The sequence below is a fragment of the Trichosurus vulpecula genome, chromosome 7 (assembly GCF_011100635.1).
Source record: "Trichosurus vulpecula isolate mTriVul1 chromosome 7, mTriVul1.pri, whole genome shotgun sequence".
Lineage (NCBI taxonomy): Eukaryota > Metazoa > Chordata > Mammalia > Diprotodontia > Phalangeridae > Trichosurus > Trichosurus vulpecula.
The window spans coordinates 221,247,202-221,269,535 of record NC_050579.1 but is presented as its reverse complement, the minus strand read 5'-3'; the positions used below and the strand labels follow the sequence as shown (position 1 = coordinate 221,269,535).

The window sequence follows — 22,334 nt, the reverse complement described above, 5'->3', positions numbered from 1 at the left end:
CATGTGATGTGGTTTTGGTGCCAATGGTGAACATGCTTGAATTTGTCTGTGTTACTTTGTGGTATAGTGTAGTAGGTAGAGAGCTAACCTCCAGATCAGAGCTGGGAAGACTTGGGTCCAAGGCCTGACTCTGACACGTACTGTTTGGGTGACCTGAGGTAAATAAATTACTTAAAATCTAAGGGAATGAATGGGGTGGGGGCTGTGTGGAAAGGGGAACATTTATTTAGTGCTTCCTGTGTGCTAGGAACTGTGGTAAAGGCTGAGAATGCAAACAATAAAAGAAAACAGTCCTTACTCTCAAGGAACTTATATTTTAATAAGGTAAGACAACATATATAAGATGGAGATGGGTGTTTTGGACTGGGAAGTCACAGGGGTGGGGAGTGGAGGCCATAGGGCAATTGATTGACATGTTCTTTCAAAGAATAGTAATGTTAACTTGACTACTATTTCCAGAGCTAGAGGTGGAAAGAAAGGGTTAAAAAAGAGGGGAATAATATTAAAATGATCAGAGAGTACCAGCTGGTGAGTCTAGGTTGAAATATTTATGGAGAACTCTCACTAATCTGATAGTGCCCACCTGGGCCTCCAGGTAGGCACCAGATTGGTGACTATGAGACCATATGCAGAGAAGATTCCCTGGTGGATGGCATTTCGTTATCCAGGAGTACCCTGTTAATGAAATCATAAATTCAGTCCTACTAGATTCCTACTCCTAAAAATATGCCATCCTGAAAGGAATACTGTTGTTTAATATATTTCTGTTAGTGCAGCCAAAGATTACAGTAATTTTTTTAGATGGCTGTTGCATGCTAGTTGACTCCCAATTTTCTAGGCCTGTCTCACATTAATTTACAAATGTCCTCTTTCTTGATACTTTTCCAGATAATTCTTTTGAACTTAAACACAAGACTTTATATTCATCCCTCTTAAATGTCACCTTCTTATATACAGCCTATCATTCCTATCTGTTAACATTTTTTTGAATTCCAATTCTGTTATTCAGTACGTTGGCTACCATGCCCAACTTCTTGTCCTCTATAATTTTGAGAGGGTACCATCTTTGTCTTCATCTAAATCTTTGCTAAAAATATTAAATGAAGCAAGGCAGAGGAAAAATCAGACCACATACTACTTGAGGTCTCCTTCCAGCTTAATGTTTTCCATGAATCAAAACTTGTTGAACTGTTCAACCTGCTTTTTGAATCTAACTATCCTATAATGTAGTCAAAGCAAATGTATTTATTTATGCAATTGGTTTGTGAATTATTGCTCCCCGCTTTTGGATATTTTATCCCTTGTATGTGCTACTGCCCTCTGGAGGCTTTAAATCTTCTTAGTAACATACCTGACCTGATTGATCACAAAATAAATACCCTTGTTATAAGTGCCATTGGGATTTGCTAGCATTACAAACAATTGCATTTTTATAAAGTAATATTTTAACAGGTCCAACATTAAAACAAACCATATAGACTTATAAACAAAATCAGTTAAAATGTATAGGATGGATAATCACATTTCTTGGGCAAGCATGATATATATTTTTTTCTTATTTTCAACATTGTGGAAAGAATCTTGTCAGAAGCTTTTGATAAAAACTTTGGGTTTGCCTCTTAGTACCACTACGCACTAGATGAAAAACCTTAGATAAACTACTTATTCTCTCTAAGCCTCAGTTTTCACATTTGTTAAATGGGGATAGTCAATTACCAAGTACTGTATCAACTTTAATGTGGTAGTACTTGACTGTTTTCCCTTTTCTTATTTTTTGCATAATTATATCACTACCTGTCCTCCTCTCCTTCCCGTAGAACATTCTCTCCTCTACCAATAAAGCCATCTCTTATAAATAAATTAGTGTTGTGGTTCATTTGTTTTTCAATCATGTCCAGATCTTTATTACTCCATTTGGCTTTTTCTTGGCAGAGATACTGGAGTGATTTGCCATTTCCTTCTCCAGCTTATCTTACAGATGAGGAAACTGAGGCAAATGGTTAAATGACTTGCCCATGGTCACACAGCTAGTAAATGACTGAGGCCAAATTTGAACTCAGGAAGATGTGTCTTCCTGACTTCAGGCCTGATACTCTATCCACTGCACTACATAGCTTCCCTTAAGATAAATAAATGAGTATAGTGAGGCAAAACAAATTTACACATAGGCTATCTCTGAAAATATATGGCTCATTCTGTACCTGTTGTCTGTCACCTCTCTACCAAGAAGTGGGAACTACTTTTCATCATTGGTCTTCTGGAGTCAAGATTGGTCATTGCATTCATTGGAGTTCTTAAGTTTTTCCAAAGTTTTTGTCCTTTACAGTATTACAATCAGTGATTCTACTCACTTTGCTCTGTATCAGTTCATACAATTTTTGTAGGTTTTTCTTAATCCAACCATTTTGCATTTATTATTATCTGGTTCGCTCAGCCTTTCCTAACTGGTGGGTGTCTGCTTTGTTTCTGGTGATTGTCAGTGAGAAAAATTGCTTTATGAACATTTTTGTGCATTTGGGTCCTTTACCTCCTAAATCACTTTAATCACTGTAGGGCATAAGCTTAGTAATGATAACACTATGTTAAAGGGTACGTACTATTTATAGGTTTGTGAATTAATTGCCATTATTAAGACTGAGGTTTTTTTGTGAAATATCATATAATTTTGAATTTAACCTTTATAGAATTAGAATTTTAAATTTTTAAATGAAGCGACCTATATAGTGTAGATAAAAATCTTAATATTTTCATGTGTGTTTTTTTTTACCTTAGTCATTCCTACGTTGGTCAAGATTATAGTGCACAAAGAAATATGGGAAAAATTTCACTGGATCAGCTTGATTCTGTAAGTACCATGTCCTTTAGAATTTTCATGTAAATCAATCAATAAGCATTTGCTGAGTGTCTACTATGTGCTAGCCACTCTGCTACGTTCTGGAAATATAGAAAATATACAGGCATTCTTTAAGAAAAGGATTAGTTTTTAATAAGAACATGTTTAGAATAATTTATCAGAAAGAAAAGCTTTTCCCAAAAGTATTCAAGATAATTAAATTTCTTATACCTAGTAACCTTTTTTACCTTAGAGTGAGGGGAAAAAACTATTTGCAATCAGAAATCATACAAGAAGGAGGAGTAGATAGAGGTCTAGTTTTAGAGTTAGGAAGACTACTGTTCAAATCCCAATCTTTGACACATCTCTTTGTGACCCTGTGTAAGTCCTTTTTACTCCTAGTGCCTTAATAAAATTATAGATTGCCAAACAGTTGTTGATCTGCATTGGTAGTAGGAGTTTCCTTACTAGGAGTCTCTTGTAGTAATAAAATCATGGATCTGAACCAAGAAATTAAAAAGAGCAATTCAAGTAGTATTCCTTAAGTGAAATTTCCTTAAGATAGGGTAGGTAAATGGTATTCATATATGGAAACAAAGATTTTATACGTTTGGATAAGAAGAAATTAAAATTTCCACAATCATAGACATGTGTCCTTGGAATGAAACTATAGTAATGGAGAATACATTTTTTTTAAGCTACTGTGTAGTTCTCTAGACACATAAACTATTTCTTAGAGTTACGAAGCTGGAAGGGACCTCAGAAACTCAGTGTACCTCATACCTGAGGAAGCAAGTTTTCTTGGTAGAATGAATGAGTTTTTTAAGAATCTTCCAGGATATCTGCTATTCCTAGGCAGCAGTCCATTCATCTACCACGAATTACACCCTTATCCCTAGCCTTACCATACAAAAAAGAAAGGAAAAAGAGCTAGAAAGAAATCTCAGTAATAGAGTGATTAATTAGTAAACAAATATACTAGGACTTATCATCCTGTCATATACACTAATTAAAAATATACTGAGTTTTAAGTGATAAGGAAGTTAAATTGAATCATAATAAGGCAAACCACATAAGAGAAAATTATGAATGCTTGTAGAAATGAACCAGAGTTCACATCCAACCTTTTGCCTTCAAATACTGTAATAAAGTGCTTACTTTTCAGATTCCCAGAAATAGGAATAGAATTGATTAGCAACCTCACACAAGTTAGTTGGAACTTGTTCTAACTTGTCCATCCTTAAATCTTCTGAAACAGCTCTTTCATCAGTCTCACACCTTTCTGAGGTCTGTGCCTGTTGTGCATTGCTGGATGAATGACCTGAGCCTTCATCTCTAGTTGCTTTCTGAAAGGAAAAGATAACCCTTTAAAGTAAGGGAATAGAGTTGGATCTTTATTAATTTTATTGACAGCTCTTCTGACTGTGTATGTTTTATGCTCAAACAAGGAGACTTTTTTTTTTGTAATTTGCAGGAAAAATGCCATCCTTGTCTTGCTTTTTTGTTCAATTCTGTATTCTCTATTAGAAAGGCATAGATTTGAGTGTTGAAACTAGGACAGTATGACATAGAGTGACAGTGCTTAGTGATAGTGGCTCCAGATGTGAGATTGGCCTGCATTATTATGTTCATTGTCTTTGTATTTTCTTTTACTCTAGTATAATAGGTGTTTTTTTTTGTTCTATGTGGCTGTGATTAGAAACCATGACTACCTATCTGTCCATCTGTCTGTTTATCTTTCAATCATAGTGATTCTTCAATGTATCTCTTTAGTTCTTAGTTTTTCCAAGTAGAATGAATTTATAATTTCACTAGATAAATACTGTGAGTCAAATAGTTAATCTGCCTCATAGCCATAAACTATTTTCCTTACAGCTTGCTGTGAAATCATTCCCACTTTGTATGCGTCAGTTGCATAAAGCTTTGCGAGAACATCATCATCTTCGACATGGTGGCCGAATGCAATACGGTCTTTTCCTGAAGGGAATTGGCTTAACACTGGAGCAAGCTCTGCAGTTCTGGAAGCTAGAATTTATCAAAGGAAAAGTGGATACAGACAAGGTAATTTTTTTTTAAATCAGAAATTTACTTATCCTGTTAAGTTTTAACTAGCCTGGTTCATATTTTTTCATTTATTCTGAAAACCCAGAGTGGTATCTTTCACATCTCTGAAATTGAATCTCCTTGCCCTATGAAATTACTTTATATTTTGTGCTTTGCTTATATGAGTACATGTTGTTTCTTCTAGTATAGGGGTGGGGAACCTGCGGCCTTGAGGCCACATATGGCCTTCTGGTTGCAGCCGCTGTGGAGTTATAAGGCCAGTAATACCAGCATGCAGGAGGGCTGCTAGCACAGCTTCTTTGATCTGCTTTTCTAACGAAAGCAACTTTAAGGGGTTTACAATCTCACTTTAGTTAAACATGCATATATCATTCACTTAGTTCAGGGGAGAAAGCACCCTGAACTTCAGAGAAAACACAAACAGAAATTACAAGCAGAAATTATGTAAACAGAGCAAATAACATAAATCAACAGACAGAGCTTCTGTCTGTCCATAGCAATACATACATAGTTAGGGGAGAAAGAGAGAGAGAGAGAGACAGAGAGAGAGAGCAGCACCAACATCTGGTTTTTCAAATTGGGGGGAGAGGGGAGCTCCTTAACGGCTACCCAGAGTCTCATCTGGCCAAGTCAAGGGACCGCTCTTCCAATGAGTGAGCCCCCAAAGCAAAATGCTAACCTCAGAGTATATATACACTTCTTCAGGGTCAGAGGGTGTCACAACCATGTGACTGAAACTCATGTGACTTAGGCTTCCTTGTGACTTAAGCAGGTCATCAAAGACTTGATTCAATCAAAGACTCTTTTGTTGAAACAAAGGCAAGACTCAGTCAAAGGCACCTGATTGCCTTAGTGCTGAGAAGCACTCCAAAAGAAAAAAACAGGGAAAAGTCCCACTTTGCTTGCCATTACACTTGGGCGCAGCCTTTTGACTGAGTACAAATTTTACAGAACCAGTCCTTTTTTTAAGGGGATTTGTTCAGTGAAGTTTGGATTCATTCAAAGGGCTGCACTTGAGGACCTGGAGGGTCATGTGGCCTCAAGGCCCACCTCTGTCCTAGTAGAATGGAAGTGCCTGGAGGGCAGAGACTATTTCTTTCTTGTTCTATATTCCCAGAACCTTGTGTGGCGTCTGGTTCATAGTAGGTGCTTAATGAATACTTGTTGATTGATCAACAGATTTATAGTTCAGGTTCAAAGAAGCTCATTAATCATTGACATTCATATAGCACTTTCAAATTTGAAAAGTACTTTATATTAGCTTATGTGAGCTTTATAGAAACCCCGTAAGGTAGATTTTATAGGTGTTATTATAGTCATCTATAAAATGGAGCTGAAAAAGATTTCGTGACGTATCTGTGGTCACACAGCTAATTCAAGAGGTCAGGTTTGAACTCCAGTCGTCCTGACTCCCAAGTCTAGCACGCTGGCCATTATGCCACATAGGGAAGGCAACATGGGTAGTGGAGAGGAGTCAGGAAACCTTGGGTCTGAATTTGGCCTTCAGCACTTACTGGCAGGTTACATAATGGAATTAGCCTTACTTTCCTCATCTGTAAAATGGAGACATTAACTACCTCATAGAGTCGTTGTGATAAAATATCAGCTACATCATGAGATAGGAAATAGTTCAAATCAGATAGTATATTAAAAATGCTTCAAACCCGATAGTAGGTAGATAATGCTAATAATTATAATGCTAATGATAATTATTGTTATTATGTAGCCCTGTATACACCATGCTACCTCTCAGTATTTATAAATGCACCATATCTGAAAAAATTACAAAGGCCTCTATGTATTTTGGAAACAACACGGTAATGAAAAGTAAAAAGAACTGTGCAAAGTAGTTCTCCCTCCTTCCCTCCCTCCAGCTATTTGATGTTGATAGCAGGAATTACAATTCTCTAGTTGGCTTTGGGGAGTTATATTTTCCTCTGAGCATTCTATATGACATATATTCTTTTTTTTTTTTGGAGGGGCAGGACAATTGGGGTTAAGTGACTTGCCCAAGGTCACACAGCTAGTACATGTGTCAAGTGTCTGAGGTCGGATGTGAGCTCAGGTCCTCCTGACTCCAGGGCTGGTGCTCTACTCACTGTGCCACCTAGCTTCCCCTATGAGATATATTCTTTATGAAACAATGATAGAAGGAGATGAGACATCTAGGAACTAAAATAGCAAATAAGAGTGCAATGGTTCCCTCCCTCCCGGCCCCCCCCTCCCCCCACCAATCTAGTATAGAAAACACTTTAGCTTGGAGCCAAGCAATTTCAATATAAGACTGATTACCCTAAGTTTTACAAACTTGAGTAATTCCTTATATGCCTATCTATAGTAATCATGGAGTACTTTTTCCATTAATGCCAGATATTAGGTTTTAATTAGAAAATATATTCATCCTCCTCCTTCCTTTCTATGCACTGCAGCATGGAGTAAATTCAAGTTTTTTTTTTCCCCCAAGGAAAGATAATTTATAGAGCATGGGACATTTACCAAGTAAATCATACAGCCAAGACTTTATTATGTCTGCAGCTGTGTACCCAGTTGAAAAAGGCCAGATCCTTTTATAGTGTAAAAAACAGTGGACATTTTTCCAGGTGTGTACTGAAGGCAGAATACATTGAAAATTGTCCATAGAATCATTTCAGATTAGAATGGTTCATATAATAGGGATTTGCTTTAAAACAATTTGGGGCATTGCTTCTTAGATTCCTGGGGGTGAATTTTTTTTTTTTTTTGATCTGATACATTTATGTGAGCAGGGTCCGAAGCAAGAGAAAGTACCTATTTGTTAAAAATAGTCACAGCTTGTCAGACTGTGGCTACTGCCTGAAACAGATATTTGCTGGCAAGACGAGAATGCTGTCATGCATTTAGTTTTGAAATTTTCCTTTTAAAATATGCAAATGTAAGAAACTTTTTCACTGGTGAACAAAAATGTCATATTTGATTTTTTTTTTCGTTTTGTGATATGAAAGTAATTTTCTTTTGAAGTTATTTTAAAATGGAAATCAATGAGTGTTTTTAGTTTTCTAAGTAAATATCTAAGAGGCCCATATTTTCATTAGTCTGTTATTGATTACAGTAAGTATGTTATTTTGGTTGTAGGCATTATAAATTACACGGTACATGAGAAGCTTATGGCTAGTTAAGTTGTTTTTATATTTTGGGTTTTTTTTTTTCCTGGTCTGGATCTGTGAGTTAGTTCATCAGCGTCAGCAACTCCCTTCTATTTATGCATATCCACAGTGTGTCACTTCATTCGTTTATTCAAAAAAGAATTTATTAAATGCTTACCATGTATCCAGTACTCTTCTAGGTTCTGGAGACATGAAGAGAAAAATGGCATAATCTCTATCATCAAGGAACTTATATTCTTTCAAATTCTTATCATCCTCTTAGAGAGTTGTCAGGGAGACTGAGAGTTTAAGTGCTTTGCTCATGGTCAGGCAGCTGGTGTGTAAAGTAGTGGGGCATAGGGCACTGGACTTCCTTGTCAGAAAGATTCCTGTTCAAATCCTACCTCAGACACCTTACTAGCTCTTTGACCCTTAACCTCTTTCAGCCTCCATTTCTTCCTCTGTAACATGGAGATGATAAGAGCACCTGTCTGTAGCGTTTGAGAATCAAATGAAATAATGCAGGTAAAGCATTTGGCTAGCCTTAATGCTCCATATACAAATGACTTGTCATCATATTGGTGAAGATGATGGTGATCAGGTGTATTGAGATAGGGCTTGAATCCATGTGTTCCTGACTATAATCCTGACCTACTCTCTGACCTCATGTTACTTCTCCATCTGTTTGGTATCCTGTTGTTATATCCACCTTTAGGGTGGGGAGATGTATGTACTTATTTGAATGGACTTAGCTATCTCTTTTTTTCTGATGTCCTTTGCAGAGAAATGATTTTAAGGGCAGCTTGGTTTGTGAAAATTCTGTTCAGTTAAACAGAGCTATGCTAAATGATGCACGCTATATAAAAATAATCCTCTTAGTACAGAGGATTGACAGGCTAAGAAGTGCCATTTAGAAAGACTTATTGCTCTATATAGCAGATTCAGTCTATTAGAAACTTTTTTGTAGCTCTCAGTAACCCATGGCTCATTTTTAATAGATGATATTTAACATAGCAATCATCCCATTAAAAACTAGCCACAGGATACTGAAAACTCTGCTGAAGATGGTGACTGTGTGTAATGTCATACATACCTACACAACCCCACACAGCATTGCAGTCAGTCAGCCAAAAAGCACTAAATGCTTACTATGTACCAGGACAGACAGCCAGGTAGTGCAGTGGATAAAGCCTGAAGTCAGGAAGACTCATCTTGCTGAGTTCAAAATCTGGCCTCACACACTTACTAGCTGTGTGACCCTGGGCAAGTCCCTTAACCCTGTTTGCCCCTGTTTTCTTCTCTGTAAAATGAGCTGGAGAAGGAATTGGCAAACCAGTCCAGTATCTCTGCCAAGAAAAAGCCAAATGGGGCCATGAAACGTACATGACTGAAAAGTGACTGAACAACAAATGTACCAGGAGGCAATAGACGTACAAAGGTGTGTAATAGGTATACAAAGATAGAAAAAAAGAAACCCCGAATCTTTTGTCCATTCTAGTGGGGGAAACAATATATAAATAATTAGGTACATAAAAGGTTGAGAGCCGGTGGAAAAGGCATTAGCATTGCCTCCTGTAGAAGGTGGAATTTAAGCTGCATTTTGAAGGACGCTAAGAGGTAGAGTTGAGGATAAAGAGAATTCCAAGCATGGGGAACTATGTGTACAAAGACATGGAGATGGGAGATAGAGTGGAGAATAAGGGAAATGCAGGTAGACTAGAGTTGTTGGGTCTTAGGAGTCCACTGTAAGAAGACTGCAAGGGTAGGAAAGGGCCAGATGCTGTGCTCTATGTGCCGCACAAATGACTTTATAGTTGATCCTGAAGGTAGTAGGGAGCCATTGGAGTTTATTGGGGGAGGGGAGGTCCGACGTGGTTAGTCCTGTCCTTCAGGAGAATCACTTTGGTGGCTGAGTGGAGGATGGATTGAGATAGAGGGAATCTTGAGCCAGACAGGCAAATTAGGAGGTTATTGCAACGGCCCAGCCAAGAAACGAAGAGATCCAGAAGTAGGATGGTGAATGGAGAGAAAGGGACTAATTGAGAGATGTCTTGAAGGTAGAAATGACTAGATTTAACGAAGCTCTTCTACACAGTAAAACTCAATGGTTTCATTATCTTTTAAGTAGTAAACTGAGGATTTTTTTCCTTAATAGTATTTTTATTTTTTTCCAATTACATGTAAACATAGTTTTCAACATTAATTTTCGTAAGATTTTGAGTTCCAAATTTTTCTCCCTCTCTCCCTTCTCTTTTCCCTCCCCAAGACTGTAAGCAATCTAATAGAGGTTATACATGTGCAATCGTGTTAGACACATTTTCACATTAGTCATGTTGCTAAAGAAAAACCAAAACAAAAGGGAAAAGAAAAAACAAAAAACAACAAAAAAAGAGAAAATAACAAACAAAAGGGAAAAGAAAAAACAAAAAACAACAAAAAAAGAGAAAATAGTGTGCCTCATTCTGCATTCAGACTCCATAGTTCTTTCTCTGGATGTGGTCAGCTTTTTCCATCATGAGTCTTTTGGAATGGGGGTCTAGGATCATTATATTGCTGAGAAGAGCTAGTTGCATGATGTTGCTGTTACTGTGTACAATGTTCTCCTGGTTCTGTTCACTTCACTTAGTGGTTCATGTAAGTCTTTCCAGTCTTTTCTGAAATCCTCCTGCTCAGCATTTCTTATAGAACAATAATATTCCATTACATTTATATACCATAGTTTGTTCACCCATTCTTCAAATGATGGGCATCTCCTCAATTTTCCGATTCTTGGCCCCCACAAAAAGAGCTACTATAAATATTTTTGTACATGTGTATCCTTTTACCCCCCCCCCCCCCTTTTTTATCTCTTTGGGATACAGACCTAGTCGTGGTGTTGCTGGATCAAAAGGAATACACAGTTTTATTGCCCTTTCTGTACAGTTCCACATTGCTCTCCAGAATGGTTGTATCAGTTCACAACTCCACCAGCGATGCATTAGTGTTCCAATTTTCCTACATCTTCTCCAACATTTATCATTTTCCTTTTCTGTCATATTAGCCAATCTGATTGGTTTGAGGTGGTACCTCAGAGTTGTTTTAATTTGCATTTCAAAATGAGGAAATCTTAATAGAAATGATAATAATGATAGTTTGCCATTATATTTGTTGTTTTTTAGTCGTTTGTCAGTCATGTCTGACTCTTCATGTAACCCCATTTGGGGTTTTCTTGGCATAGATACTGGAGTGGTTTGCCATTTCCTTTTCCCCCTCATTTTAAAGATGAGAAAACTGAGGCAAACAGAGTTAAGTGACTTGCCCAGAATCACACAGCTTAGTAAAATGTCTGAGGCCAGATTTGAACTCAGGAAGATGAGTTTTCCTGACTCCAGGCCCAGCACTCTATCCTCTTAACCACCTAGTTGTCCTTTACATTTATATAGTGTTTTTAAAATTTAGAGACTGTCTGCTGAAGAGAAATATTAATGAACTTGGGCTTATTTTAGTTAAATACTATATATTCCTTTATTAGGTGAAGACTGCTACTGATACCCTGCCAAGTTTTGAGACACAGCTGATTTTTAATAAACTTAACCATTATTGTTCTAAAGCATATATAGATTTTGTTGATTAATTCTATACTGATAAAATTACATTATTCTATCATTTGCAGAGGACTAGAATATTTATCTCTTTTATAAAGTTTCCACCAGTGACAATAGGATCGCCAAAAGATTTGGGTCTTTCTTTCCCTCTCTCACTTTAGACAAATCTGCCTCCCCTCCCCTTCCCTTCTCTTCCTCCAACTCTTCTACTTGAAAATCTATGCTACATTTACAAAATTAAACTATGAGACAAAATACTGTTGTAATTATAAACATATACCTCTCCCCATATATCATTTAGGCGCTTATAGAAATTTGTGTGGCATCAGCCAATTGATGCATATTTTAAGAGTCTGAGTGGTTTAGAGGAAAGAGCACTGCAGTTGCAGATAGTACTCATGGTTTTAAGTATCAGCTTTAACACTTAGTAGGTATGTGACCATGGACAAGTGATTTGATCTCATTTCACCTCAGCGTCCTTATCTGTAAAATCAGTATCATCTTCCCTCCTCAACCCTTCCATTCTCTCTTCCCCCGTTACTGTAGAGGGCAACACCATTCTATAACCAACAAGTAATCCTGGATTCCTCACTGTCTCTTACTTCTGATATTCAATCTGTTGCCAAGGCCTGTTGATTTCTCCTTTGAAATATCTCTTGGAAAAAGCCCACTTGTCTCCTCTGATGCTACCATCATTCTAATGCAGGCCCTCAGCACCTCATGCCTGGACTGTTGCAATAGACCGCCTGCCTTGGCTTTCCCCCATCTCAATCCATTCTCCATTCAGCCACTAAAGTGATTCTTCTGAAGCATAGGTCTGACAACGTCACCTCTGTCCTCCAGGATTAAATACAAAACCCTCTGTTCAAAGCTCTTCATAACCCAGCACCACCCTACATTTCTAGTCTTTTTATACCTGACCTCCCACAATGTAGTTTGCAGTCAACTGACACTGCATTCCATGCTGTTCCACAAAATGGACGCTCCACCTCTTGACTAAATGAAATGCTGCTAAAGGAAAAATGAGAACTCCACAGGGCTTACCAGCGGTACAGTTTGTCCCTCTCTAAGGAGGCAGCATTTACCTCCATCAAAAATAAAGTGCAAGTGAAGCTCAAGGAGATACAGGATTCTTGGCTCAGTAAGAAGGCAGATGAAATTCCGTTTTACACTGATAGTAACAATTTAGGGCTGCCCTGAAGGCTTTTTATGGCCAGAGACCTGTGGTCCATCTCAACAACTCAGCACTGATGGAGCCTCATTGATTAATGACAAAGATGTAATCCTGGAGAGGTATGAAGAACACTTCCATAGTGTTCTCAACAGACCATCATCCATCAATGCTGAAGCCACTGACTGTATATTTCAGGTTAAAAATCTATGCCTCCCTAGCTGAACTTCCAGCTGAAGAAGAGGTTTTGAATGCTATTAGGCTCTTCTTATGTGGCAAAGCACCTGGTGCTGATTCTATTCCAGCTGGTCCACTGCTCATACAAAATGCTGACTGAAATCTTCTGGGTTATGTGGCAAGAGGAAGTTATCTCCCAGGAGTTCAAGGATGCCTCTATTATCCATTTCTATAAAGGAAAAGGAAATATATTGTCCTGTGACAATCATGGTGTGGGGGTAGGTGGGGAGGTGGGAGGTCTCTCTTAGTCACTGCTGTCAAGACTCTTGCCAGAGACCTCCTTAATAGGCTGATCCTTCACTTGGAAGATGGTCATCTACCTGAGAGCCAGCGTAGCTTCAGAAAGGGCTGGGGAACAGTCAGTATGGTGTTTGCTGCCTGATAACTACATTCAGGATGAACTATAACCACAACTGCTTGGGTATTAGGAATAGGAACTGGACCTGTAATTTTACTGGTGTACTTTTCCTCAGTTAGGAAACTCCTTCTAGTAATGCAGGTTAGTACCTTTTCTACAAATTACAGTCTTAGAATTACCTAATGTACTGAGAGGTTAAGTGATTTATCCATGATCATATGACTTGTTTATATCAGATGCAGGTCTGATGGCATGGCATGGTGAATAGAGAGATAGGGCCTTAGAGCCTGGAATACTTGGGTCCGTGTCCTATATTTAACTTGGATATTATTTACAACAAATTTGGATACCTCATCAGACCCCTTGCTGGTAACCAGTATCTTTAGCGTCTCTCTCTCCTATTCCTAGCCTAGATTTTACCATGACATGGGCCCTTTCCCTTACAAGGATAATAATAATTTACAAAGGGCTTTTCTCATGCCAGCCTGTCAGAGATTGACATGAGGGCTTTCCTCATGACAGCCTTGTGAGAAGTAATACAAGTGTTTTACAGATGAAGAAACTGAGGCTTGAAGAGGTTAATTCTTGCCCAAAGTCAAACAACTATAAATGTTGTTGCTTGGAATTGACCCCAGGTCTTCAACTCCAAATATAACATTTTCATAATTATCACTTCCAAATTTACAGGTCCTTATGTTTCTTCCTCAAGGTCCACCATCCATCCCTTAAAAAAAACTGAAGACAAAAAACCAGTAACAAAAATAACTGCATCTTGTCCCTCCTTCTCCTCCTCCTCCTCTTCCTCTTCTTCTCCCCTCCTCCTCCTTCTCATCCTCCTCTTCTCTCCTTTCCTCCTTTTCCCCCTTCCCCTCCCCCACTCTCATAGGGCAAGGTAAATGAGGTATATAGGCAGGTCAGGCCAAGGTCTAATTTATTGCTTCAGCTTTCCACTGCTCTGTACTCAACAGGTTTTTTTTTTCCTATGATGTTTCCCAGTAACTTGGTATGCTGGTATAGATACTGGTTATTTATATACTTATTGTGGATATATAGCTATTTTCTCCTAAATCAACAGGGACAGTGCATTGGGTTATAATACCACTGTCTGGCTTTAGTATTGGGTTACCACCCAATTACCACCATCTTCCCTAAGTTCCCTGCTACTAGAAGTAAATTATTCATTTTCTCAGACTCCTCACATAAGGCAATCTTTTCCCCCCTCCTGAATAAGCTGCGTTGTTGTTGTTGTATCATTTTTCAGTTGTGTCCAACTTGCCGTGACCCAATTGGGGGTTTTCTTGGCCAAGATACTAGAGTGGTTTGCCATTTCCTTCTCCAGCTTGTTTTATAGATGAGGAAACTGAGGTAAACAGGGTTAAGTGACTTGCTCAGGGGCACACAGCTAATAAGTATCTAAGGCCAGATTTGATCTTGGGTCTTCCTGACGCCATGTGCAGTGCTCTATCCCTACCTAGCTGCCTGAATGGGTTGCTTAATCATTTTTTTAATCTCTTTTCTCCTTACTTTTACCTGTGTTTATTGAATTCATGCATCCTGATTTTTTTCCTTCCTGGTTATACTGTTTTTATCGTCTTCTGAGGTTATGCTAATTTTTTTCTTGAGGAAGGTATATTTTGGGGGCCCTAAAAGAATACAAAAATTCTATCTTAATATGACTATCATGCAAAGTGTAAGTATCACAGGAGCCTGTCATTAGACATCAATTACTGTGATTACTGTCAAGTTAAGCAAAATTATTATTATAGTCTAAGAAATGACCATTTTCTCTTATAGCAGCTTCTAAATAGTAATAATGTTTTTGGCAACTACTTGTTTAAGTATGTGACATTAATGACTTTTATCAGTCATTTGATTCATCAGACTAGTACCAAGTAATCACGACAGGCTGTGTAATGGAGTAAAAAGTGGCCGTTGCCTATTAGACGGTTCTTCAGAATGATAGTTGCAGTTTGGGAATTGGAATATTATTAACTTAGAAAGTCACCACATCTTCAGTAACTGAGTCATTTTGGAAATAACACACTCTCACCAGGCATCATTAGTTGCACAAAGATTGATTCTCCAGAGAAATAAGCAAATGGATAGCAAGAGGAACAACTGCTTTTTTTAAAAAAAAAAAATCTAAGTTTTCTTATAGAAACCTCAACACGAAACTATAAAATCACTTAGCTCTATACTGCAATTTTTGAGATACATATTTGTTGATGGTATTTGGTAAACATGTAGAGAGGCAGGCTGACAGTGTTAAGAGAGTTGGCTCGTTGGAAGGCCTGAATTCCTGCAAATCTCTTAACCTTTCATTGCCTTTAAGACTGGAAGTTGAAGAATGGTTGTTAAACTGTATCTGAGAGAATTTCCTTACCCATTCCCAATACTACTGAAATCATAGGTGTCCTAAAATAACAAAAGAGATTTTATATATAACATATATATGTGTATATCTGTCTATCTGTCTATCTATCTATCTATCTATCTATCTATCTATCTATAGTATACTTCATGCTGAATTAAACATAGAAAAGGAAAGACCCATTAGAGTCTGGAATGTGAAAGGGAAATGATTCATTTGATAGATGTAATGAGAGCTTGGCCAAGTATCATTGAAAGGCACGTGGTTAAAAATGTAATTGAATGAGCCAAACTGTCATAAAGTTTGGAATTAAGAAGTTCTGATCGAGATAAAAATGGGAACAGAATGATGAAGAATGATACATGTGGGCCTATTTAAAAAAAAAAATTCATCCTTAGGAAAAAAAGAGCAAAGAAATCATAGTATGTTAGAACTTGGGAGGACCTAAATGATCATCTAGACCAACGTTCTCATTTGATAGATAAGGAAATCAAGGTGCAGAGAGTTGATGTGACCAAACTCAGCAAAGCAGGTTGTAAAAGAGGTCATGTGAGTAACAATAATTTAACTTAAACTTACTTTAACTTACGTAATTGGTTTGATCATTAAACAATTATTAAATTAACGTTACTAATTAATGAACAACATGCAGTAGGCATGAATGGGCTCTTAAATCCAGTCAGTAAAATCTACTTAAAGCATAGACTTAGAGACTAACTGGTCTTAACCCTAATTCTTCTAGTTCCTCTCTTCCCATCCCTCCAATGCAGGAATCCCACTTCTGACAGGTACTTATCCTACCACTGCTTGTGGATCATCAAACCTTTCATGAAATTTGATATTATTTAAAGTAAAAACAAAGGTAGTTCTCCTTATAGATAGATGCAATATAGCACAAAAAATTTCTGAATGCCTTAGGTTAATAACAGAGCAATTTTTGGACTTAAAGCCGACGGCATTTTGAAGATGTAGATAAAGTGTAATGATAGCCAATATGGTAGCTTGATGGCACATGGAAATGAAAAATGTAAAAAAAAAATCAGGGTCTAGAGTAAGAATCCTAAATTATCTGGAATATTCTAGCACATGCATCACCTAACATGGTCTCTTTCACATAGTGAAATCTAAAAACTGTTTGTTGAATAAAAGAAAGTGGCATTGACATCTGGCCGAGACAAAACAGGGTACATTCTATTGATCTTAGGCAATGACATTGTCTCACTGTACCATCAAACTGGTGAAAATCTATCAGAACTTACTCCCAAAATGTAGACCTCTAATATTTACATAACTATATTTCCAAAGTCAAATACAGGTTAGAATAATATTCAAATATGTTAAGCAAGAGGTAGGTAATTAGTTGCTCTCATCATCATCATTAATTAATGCCTGGCACTTGTAAGTTGATTCAAAATGCCAAATATTTAAATAGTTGGGGCTCTGATTAGGAAATTTAAATTAATCAAATATTTATTGAGTACATACTATGTGCAAGACTTTGTACTTGGTGCTATGTGGGGATATTAAAAATTATAAATATTGCCCTTGCTTTGAGGGCAATTTAATTGGGGAGATGAGAGATAGACAAACACATGAAAAGTTCAGTAACAACATGAGACAACAATAAATATGTCACCCCATGTCAATCCCATGTGCCAGTATAATACATGATCAGTTGATAAATGAGTAGTGTATATGAGTGCTATGATTTCAGGGCAGTAAGACATCATTGTGGGCTATAAAGACATTAAAAGTCTCCTAAAGGTCTTTGTCACATGCCCCAGAGTTAGAATAAAATATTATAATTTATTCTAGTTGGACACTAAATGTACACTTTTGAACCTGGCAGGTATTACCTTCCTTGGGTAATGATTAAAGGAAATGATATTTCCCCAGGTGAAATGATAAAATAGTCTTGAATTTGTCTTTGTCGCTTGCTTTTTCCTTCCCCCCAGGTACTCAGTACTTTACGGCTGCTCAGGATTCTTCCCAGATTCTGTAAAGTTACCTTACCTGTGAATTCCTTGTAAGACTTTACTGACTTAATAGTGAATTAGTTACATCTTCCATGAATAGTTAAACTTTAGAAGAGGATGGAACTCAAAGGGATTAACCTCTAATGGTGAAATTTTAGGCTCCATATTTTATCCTGTTGGATCAAATACAAACTTCTCTGTATGATATAAAGCCCTTTACAACTTCATTTCGGCTTCTTTTATATCACTCCCTGCTTCATGCATTCAACCACATTGACCTTCTTGCTAATCCTCACATGTGACATTCCATCTCTGATCTTTGCACCGGAATTCCTTCATGCCTAGGTGTGCTCCTTTTTCAACTCTGCCTTTTAAAATTCTCTCTTCCTTTAAAGCAGGTCAAATGGTATCTCCTACATCAGGCCTTTTCTGATTCCACCCAGCTGCTAGCACCTTTCCCATGAAAGGTGATTGTATTTATTTTGCAACATTTTGTGTATGCTCATGTCCTGTTCCACCTACCACAGTACCTGGCATGTACATCATACATGCTTCTTGACTGATTGACCATGATACCTGGGGAAGCGTGGAATTCAGAGCAGAAGGGCCTTCTTGGCCTCCTTCAAATCATAACACATAGGCATTTGCCTAGCTGTCTTTGCTTTTAGGTCTACTATTTGTTATATAGCCAGACAATTTATAAGCCAAGGATAGATTTGTATGGTCAGTACTGTGTAGGACTATTAGGATGGCGAAGGGCTTTCAGGTCATGCCATGGGAATATCTCCTGAAGGAATAGGAAGATGCTTAGTCAGTTAGTGGGTTGTGAAGCATTAATGAAGCATTAACTCTGTGTCGGGCAATGTGCTAAGTACCAAGGCTACAAAAAAAGTGAACAACAACCACAAAAGAAACCCTAATAACATTAAAAAGTAAAACAACAACCACACAGCACCTACTCACAAGTAGTATGTATTCTAATATGGGAGTCAACAAGTAAATATCTAGCTTCATGTGATAGATAGATGAAAGTAATTGAAAAGGGATGGGTGGGTGAAGGATCAAGGAGGGCCTCTGGCAAAAAGGCCTCCTCCTTCGTCTCCCGCTATATGTTTGAACCGAATCATGAAGGAAGCCAGAGAAACTAACAGATGGAGGTGAGGAGGCAGAAGTGTTTTGTCTAATGAACTTTAAAAAGTAGGCCTATGGAAATGGATTTTAAAATTCATGTAGTGGAGTGTGGTTTAAGAAGGCCAGAAATGTTTAGGCTTGAAGAAGAAAAGACTTGAGGGGGAGGAGAAGGACATTGTAGTCATCTTCAGATATGTGAGAGGTAGAGGAAGGATTTGACTGCTCTGCTTTGCCCACAAGTCATAAGGTCAACAGGTATAAGTTGTAATGACACTAACTTCTACCTCCTGACCTCCATGAATAGCTGGCTCCCTTCAAGGCCAAACTCAGATGCCACCTCCTTCAAGAGTTCTTTCCTCAATCCCCAGTTTATTAGTGCCTCCTTCCCTATCCCTATGTGTTTATTTTGTGAAGACCTTGTGCTTTCTTTTTAGTTAACATGTTGTAACTCCCTGTTAGCTCTTGGAGTATAGAGACTTTCACTTTTGAATTGTATTCCTATGTCCTAATAGAGTACCAGGAACATCATAGGAGCTTAATAAATGTTTGATGTGTTGATGTAAGGAAAAACTTCCTAAAAATTAAAGCTACTCAAAAGTGTAATGGGCTGTCCTAGGAAGTCATGGGTTTGAATCACTTGAGGCCTCCAAGAAAAGCTTCAGTGGCTGCTTGACCTATATCTCAAGAGAGAATTCTTTAGATGTGGCTTGAACTAGATGGCCTCTGATGTCTCTCCTAACTGAGATTCTGTGATTCTTTGATTTCACTTTGTCTATAGCATATTTACTATTTTTAGCATCAGGAGTTGTAGTAATATTTGTATAGAACTTTTGCTTTACTTCGTGTATATACAGAATTTACTGCTTAAATATTGACCTTTAAAATACCCATATGCTAAAGGTAGACAGATGGCAGTGGAAAAGGAAGATAAGAAGAAAAATGCTAACCCTATTTAACATTCATACACACATACCACATCCTCCTTGGAGTTAAAAAATACAGTTAAAAATGAAATCTTGGCCCTGTGACGGAGGTGACAAGCATCATGTAAGGATGGTATTGCTAATGAGATGAACTCATTTTCTAAGGAGTAGTTCTCATTCACTCCTCTAAAGTTTAGATTTTGTTTTGTTCTCATTAACCACTCACAGTTTAAATCTTGTACTGCTTTCTTTTCCAATTTCTCTCTCTTACCTTATAGCATTATACCTTGCCCCTTCAGATAGGCTTCCTAGCTCATTATAAATTTAAGAATATTCATTGTGTTCTTTTTTTGATATATCAATTTTTCCAGTGCCATCTTTTCTTTCTTCAGCTAGCATTTTAATTCTCAAAACTAACTGCTGCCCAGTCCTTCTAAGAGAGATACCTTGCTATTTCACAGGAATTTTTTTTTGATGGGTGGGAGAGGCTTATATCTGCTTCCTAGAAATTGTTTAATAGTTTTTCTATAAAAGTCAAATTTCCTTCAGGATTTATCTCTTTCCCTATTTTCCTCTTCACATTCTCAGTTCAATTTCAAAATTAAAAGTTGCTTTCTTTGTCACAGCAGTGTATTTACAGTCCCATCATGAACATAGGGGAGAGCCATGTAAAGTGTAGAAGAGAGGAGAGAGATCATTGGGTCTAGAGTCAGAGGACCTGGATTCAAAGTTCACCTCACACATATCGTCTGTGTGAAGTTGAACAAATCATTTAACATTCCTAGACCTCATTTTCTTCATTTGCAAAATTAAGGGATTGGATATTTGGCTTCTGAGGTCCTTTTTAACACTAGAATCTAACACTAAATTTAACACTAAAATTATAAAAGATATACCCCACATAGAAGATATAACTAAAAGCTCATCACAGCACCGAGACTTTCTTCTGTACAAAACTTTAAAAGAATATTGTTTTAGTATTTGTGTCCCTTTTTGAAAAGAATGAACTCTAGTTTATAGAATCATAGACTTGTAGATGGAAGAGACCTCAGAGACCATCTAGGCCTTACAAATGAGAAAACTGAGAGAGGTTAAATAATGTATTAAAGGTCACATGCAAATGTCAGAGGAAAAAATTGAACCCAGGTGTTCCTGACTCCAAGTCGAGCACTCTGAACTACTACACCATAATGACAAAAGACTCTAGTCTTTTGATTGACCATGAAATTTACATACCTTGTTGTCACAGTTGATTAAATATATGTGAGGGTTTACTAATTTTAATGATTTTTGAAAAACAGCATGATTTCTCTCAGTCGACTAATTTTATCGGTTTTATTTAATGCATTCCTTTGTGCCTAATACTACTTGACACTGTGGGGTGATATCAGTGAAGCTTGGTAAATTACGGTCTAGTTGGGAAGACAAAAGGTGCATGAACAAAATAGGAAATGATTATAAATCATGTATGATGAGGTAACAGCATTGTACACACTAGTGCTGAAAAGTGTATGCAATAGAGGAATAATCAGTGAGGTGGGATTAGTTAGGGAAATTTCATGGAGATGAAACTTGATCTAGTTTTAAAGGAAGTAAAGGATGCTGGGATTATCTGAAGTAGTGAGACAGCTACCCATCATGAAAAAAAGCACCGAGGGGAGAAAAAGCAAGCCTGGCATTGATGGTGTCCACTTTCTTTTCCCTCGTTCAGACTTTTGTATCAGTTGAGAAAATTTGTTTCTCTGCCCTTAGACCTCTCCTTAGATTTTTACCTTGCTCATCTCACTGAATAACATATTTGATCTTTAAAAGGCTCTTCAGTTTTCATAGTGTTTTCATGTCCATGATCTTGTTTGAGTCTTATAACCCTGTGAAAATCATCTCTCCATCGATTTTACAAATAAGCAACAGAATCTTCGTGAGGTTCCTTCTTGTTCCTAAAGCCCTACAGCCAATAGTGGAGGAGCCAGGATGAGAACAAAGTCTAACTGTGAACTCCTTCACCTCGTGACAGAAAAATAGTAGTTATTTTAAGGAAAACATTACATTGCTCTGAGGGTGGAGAAGTATAGCTCTTGTGGGGTTGAACTTGCCCCAAATTCCAGATTTCCTAGGAATATGTTTCTGTGGGGAGGAATATTTGAATAAGCCAAATTTTAAAGGTCTAATATAATTCAGTAAGCCCTGGGATTCATTTGACTATTGATCATGTTACCCAAAAGAATTACTTGGATTAGTGAATGATTCTTTAAAATATATGAGACTTTTGTTCCTTTGCCATTATTTATTGGGCTCCTGAAGTACACCTATGCTTTATGCAAATAAAATGTATTTAATTAATCACGGTTATGTTGTATGCAGTTTTTTTTTCCTCCATTATAATTGTAATTTACATGCCTGCCTAACTGGAAAAACTTCACCCTGTGTGGAAGAGATAAAATTAATCAAACCTCTATTTAAGGAATGGAAAAACACTCCACCAAAATATTCTTGAGCCCAGAACTCAGACATTAAATCACTTCAGCCTCCAGCTTCTTTAAGAATTAAATTGAACTGGATAATTC

At 37.4% G+C, this 22,334-nt stretch overlaps 1 protein-coding gene across 1 annotated transcript in view; it reads left to right on the top strand.

Moving 5' to 3' along the window:
- The window catches only part of PRIM2 (DNA primase subunit 2), a 361,392-nt gene that overhangs the window by 241,434 nt on the left and 97,624 nt on the right, over positions 1 to 22,334 (top strand). Inside the window, exons 9-10 of the mRNA XM_036767629.1 lie at positions 2,773 to 2,845; positions 4,709 to 4,894. Of these exons, the coding sequence (XP_036623524.1) occupies positions 2,773 to 2,845; positions 4,709 to 4,894 (259 nt within the window). The remainder of the gene's footprint in view (positions 1 to 2,772; positions 2,846 to 4,708; positions 4,895 to 22,334) is intronic.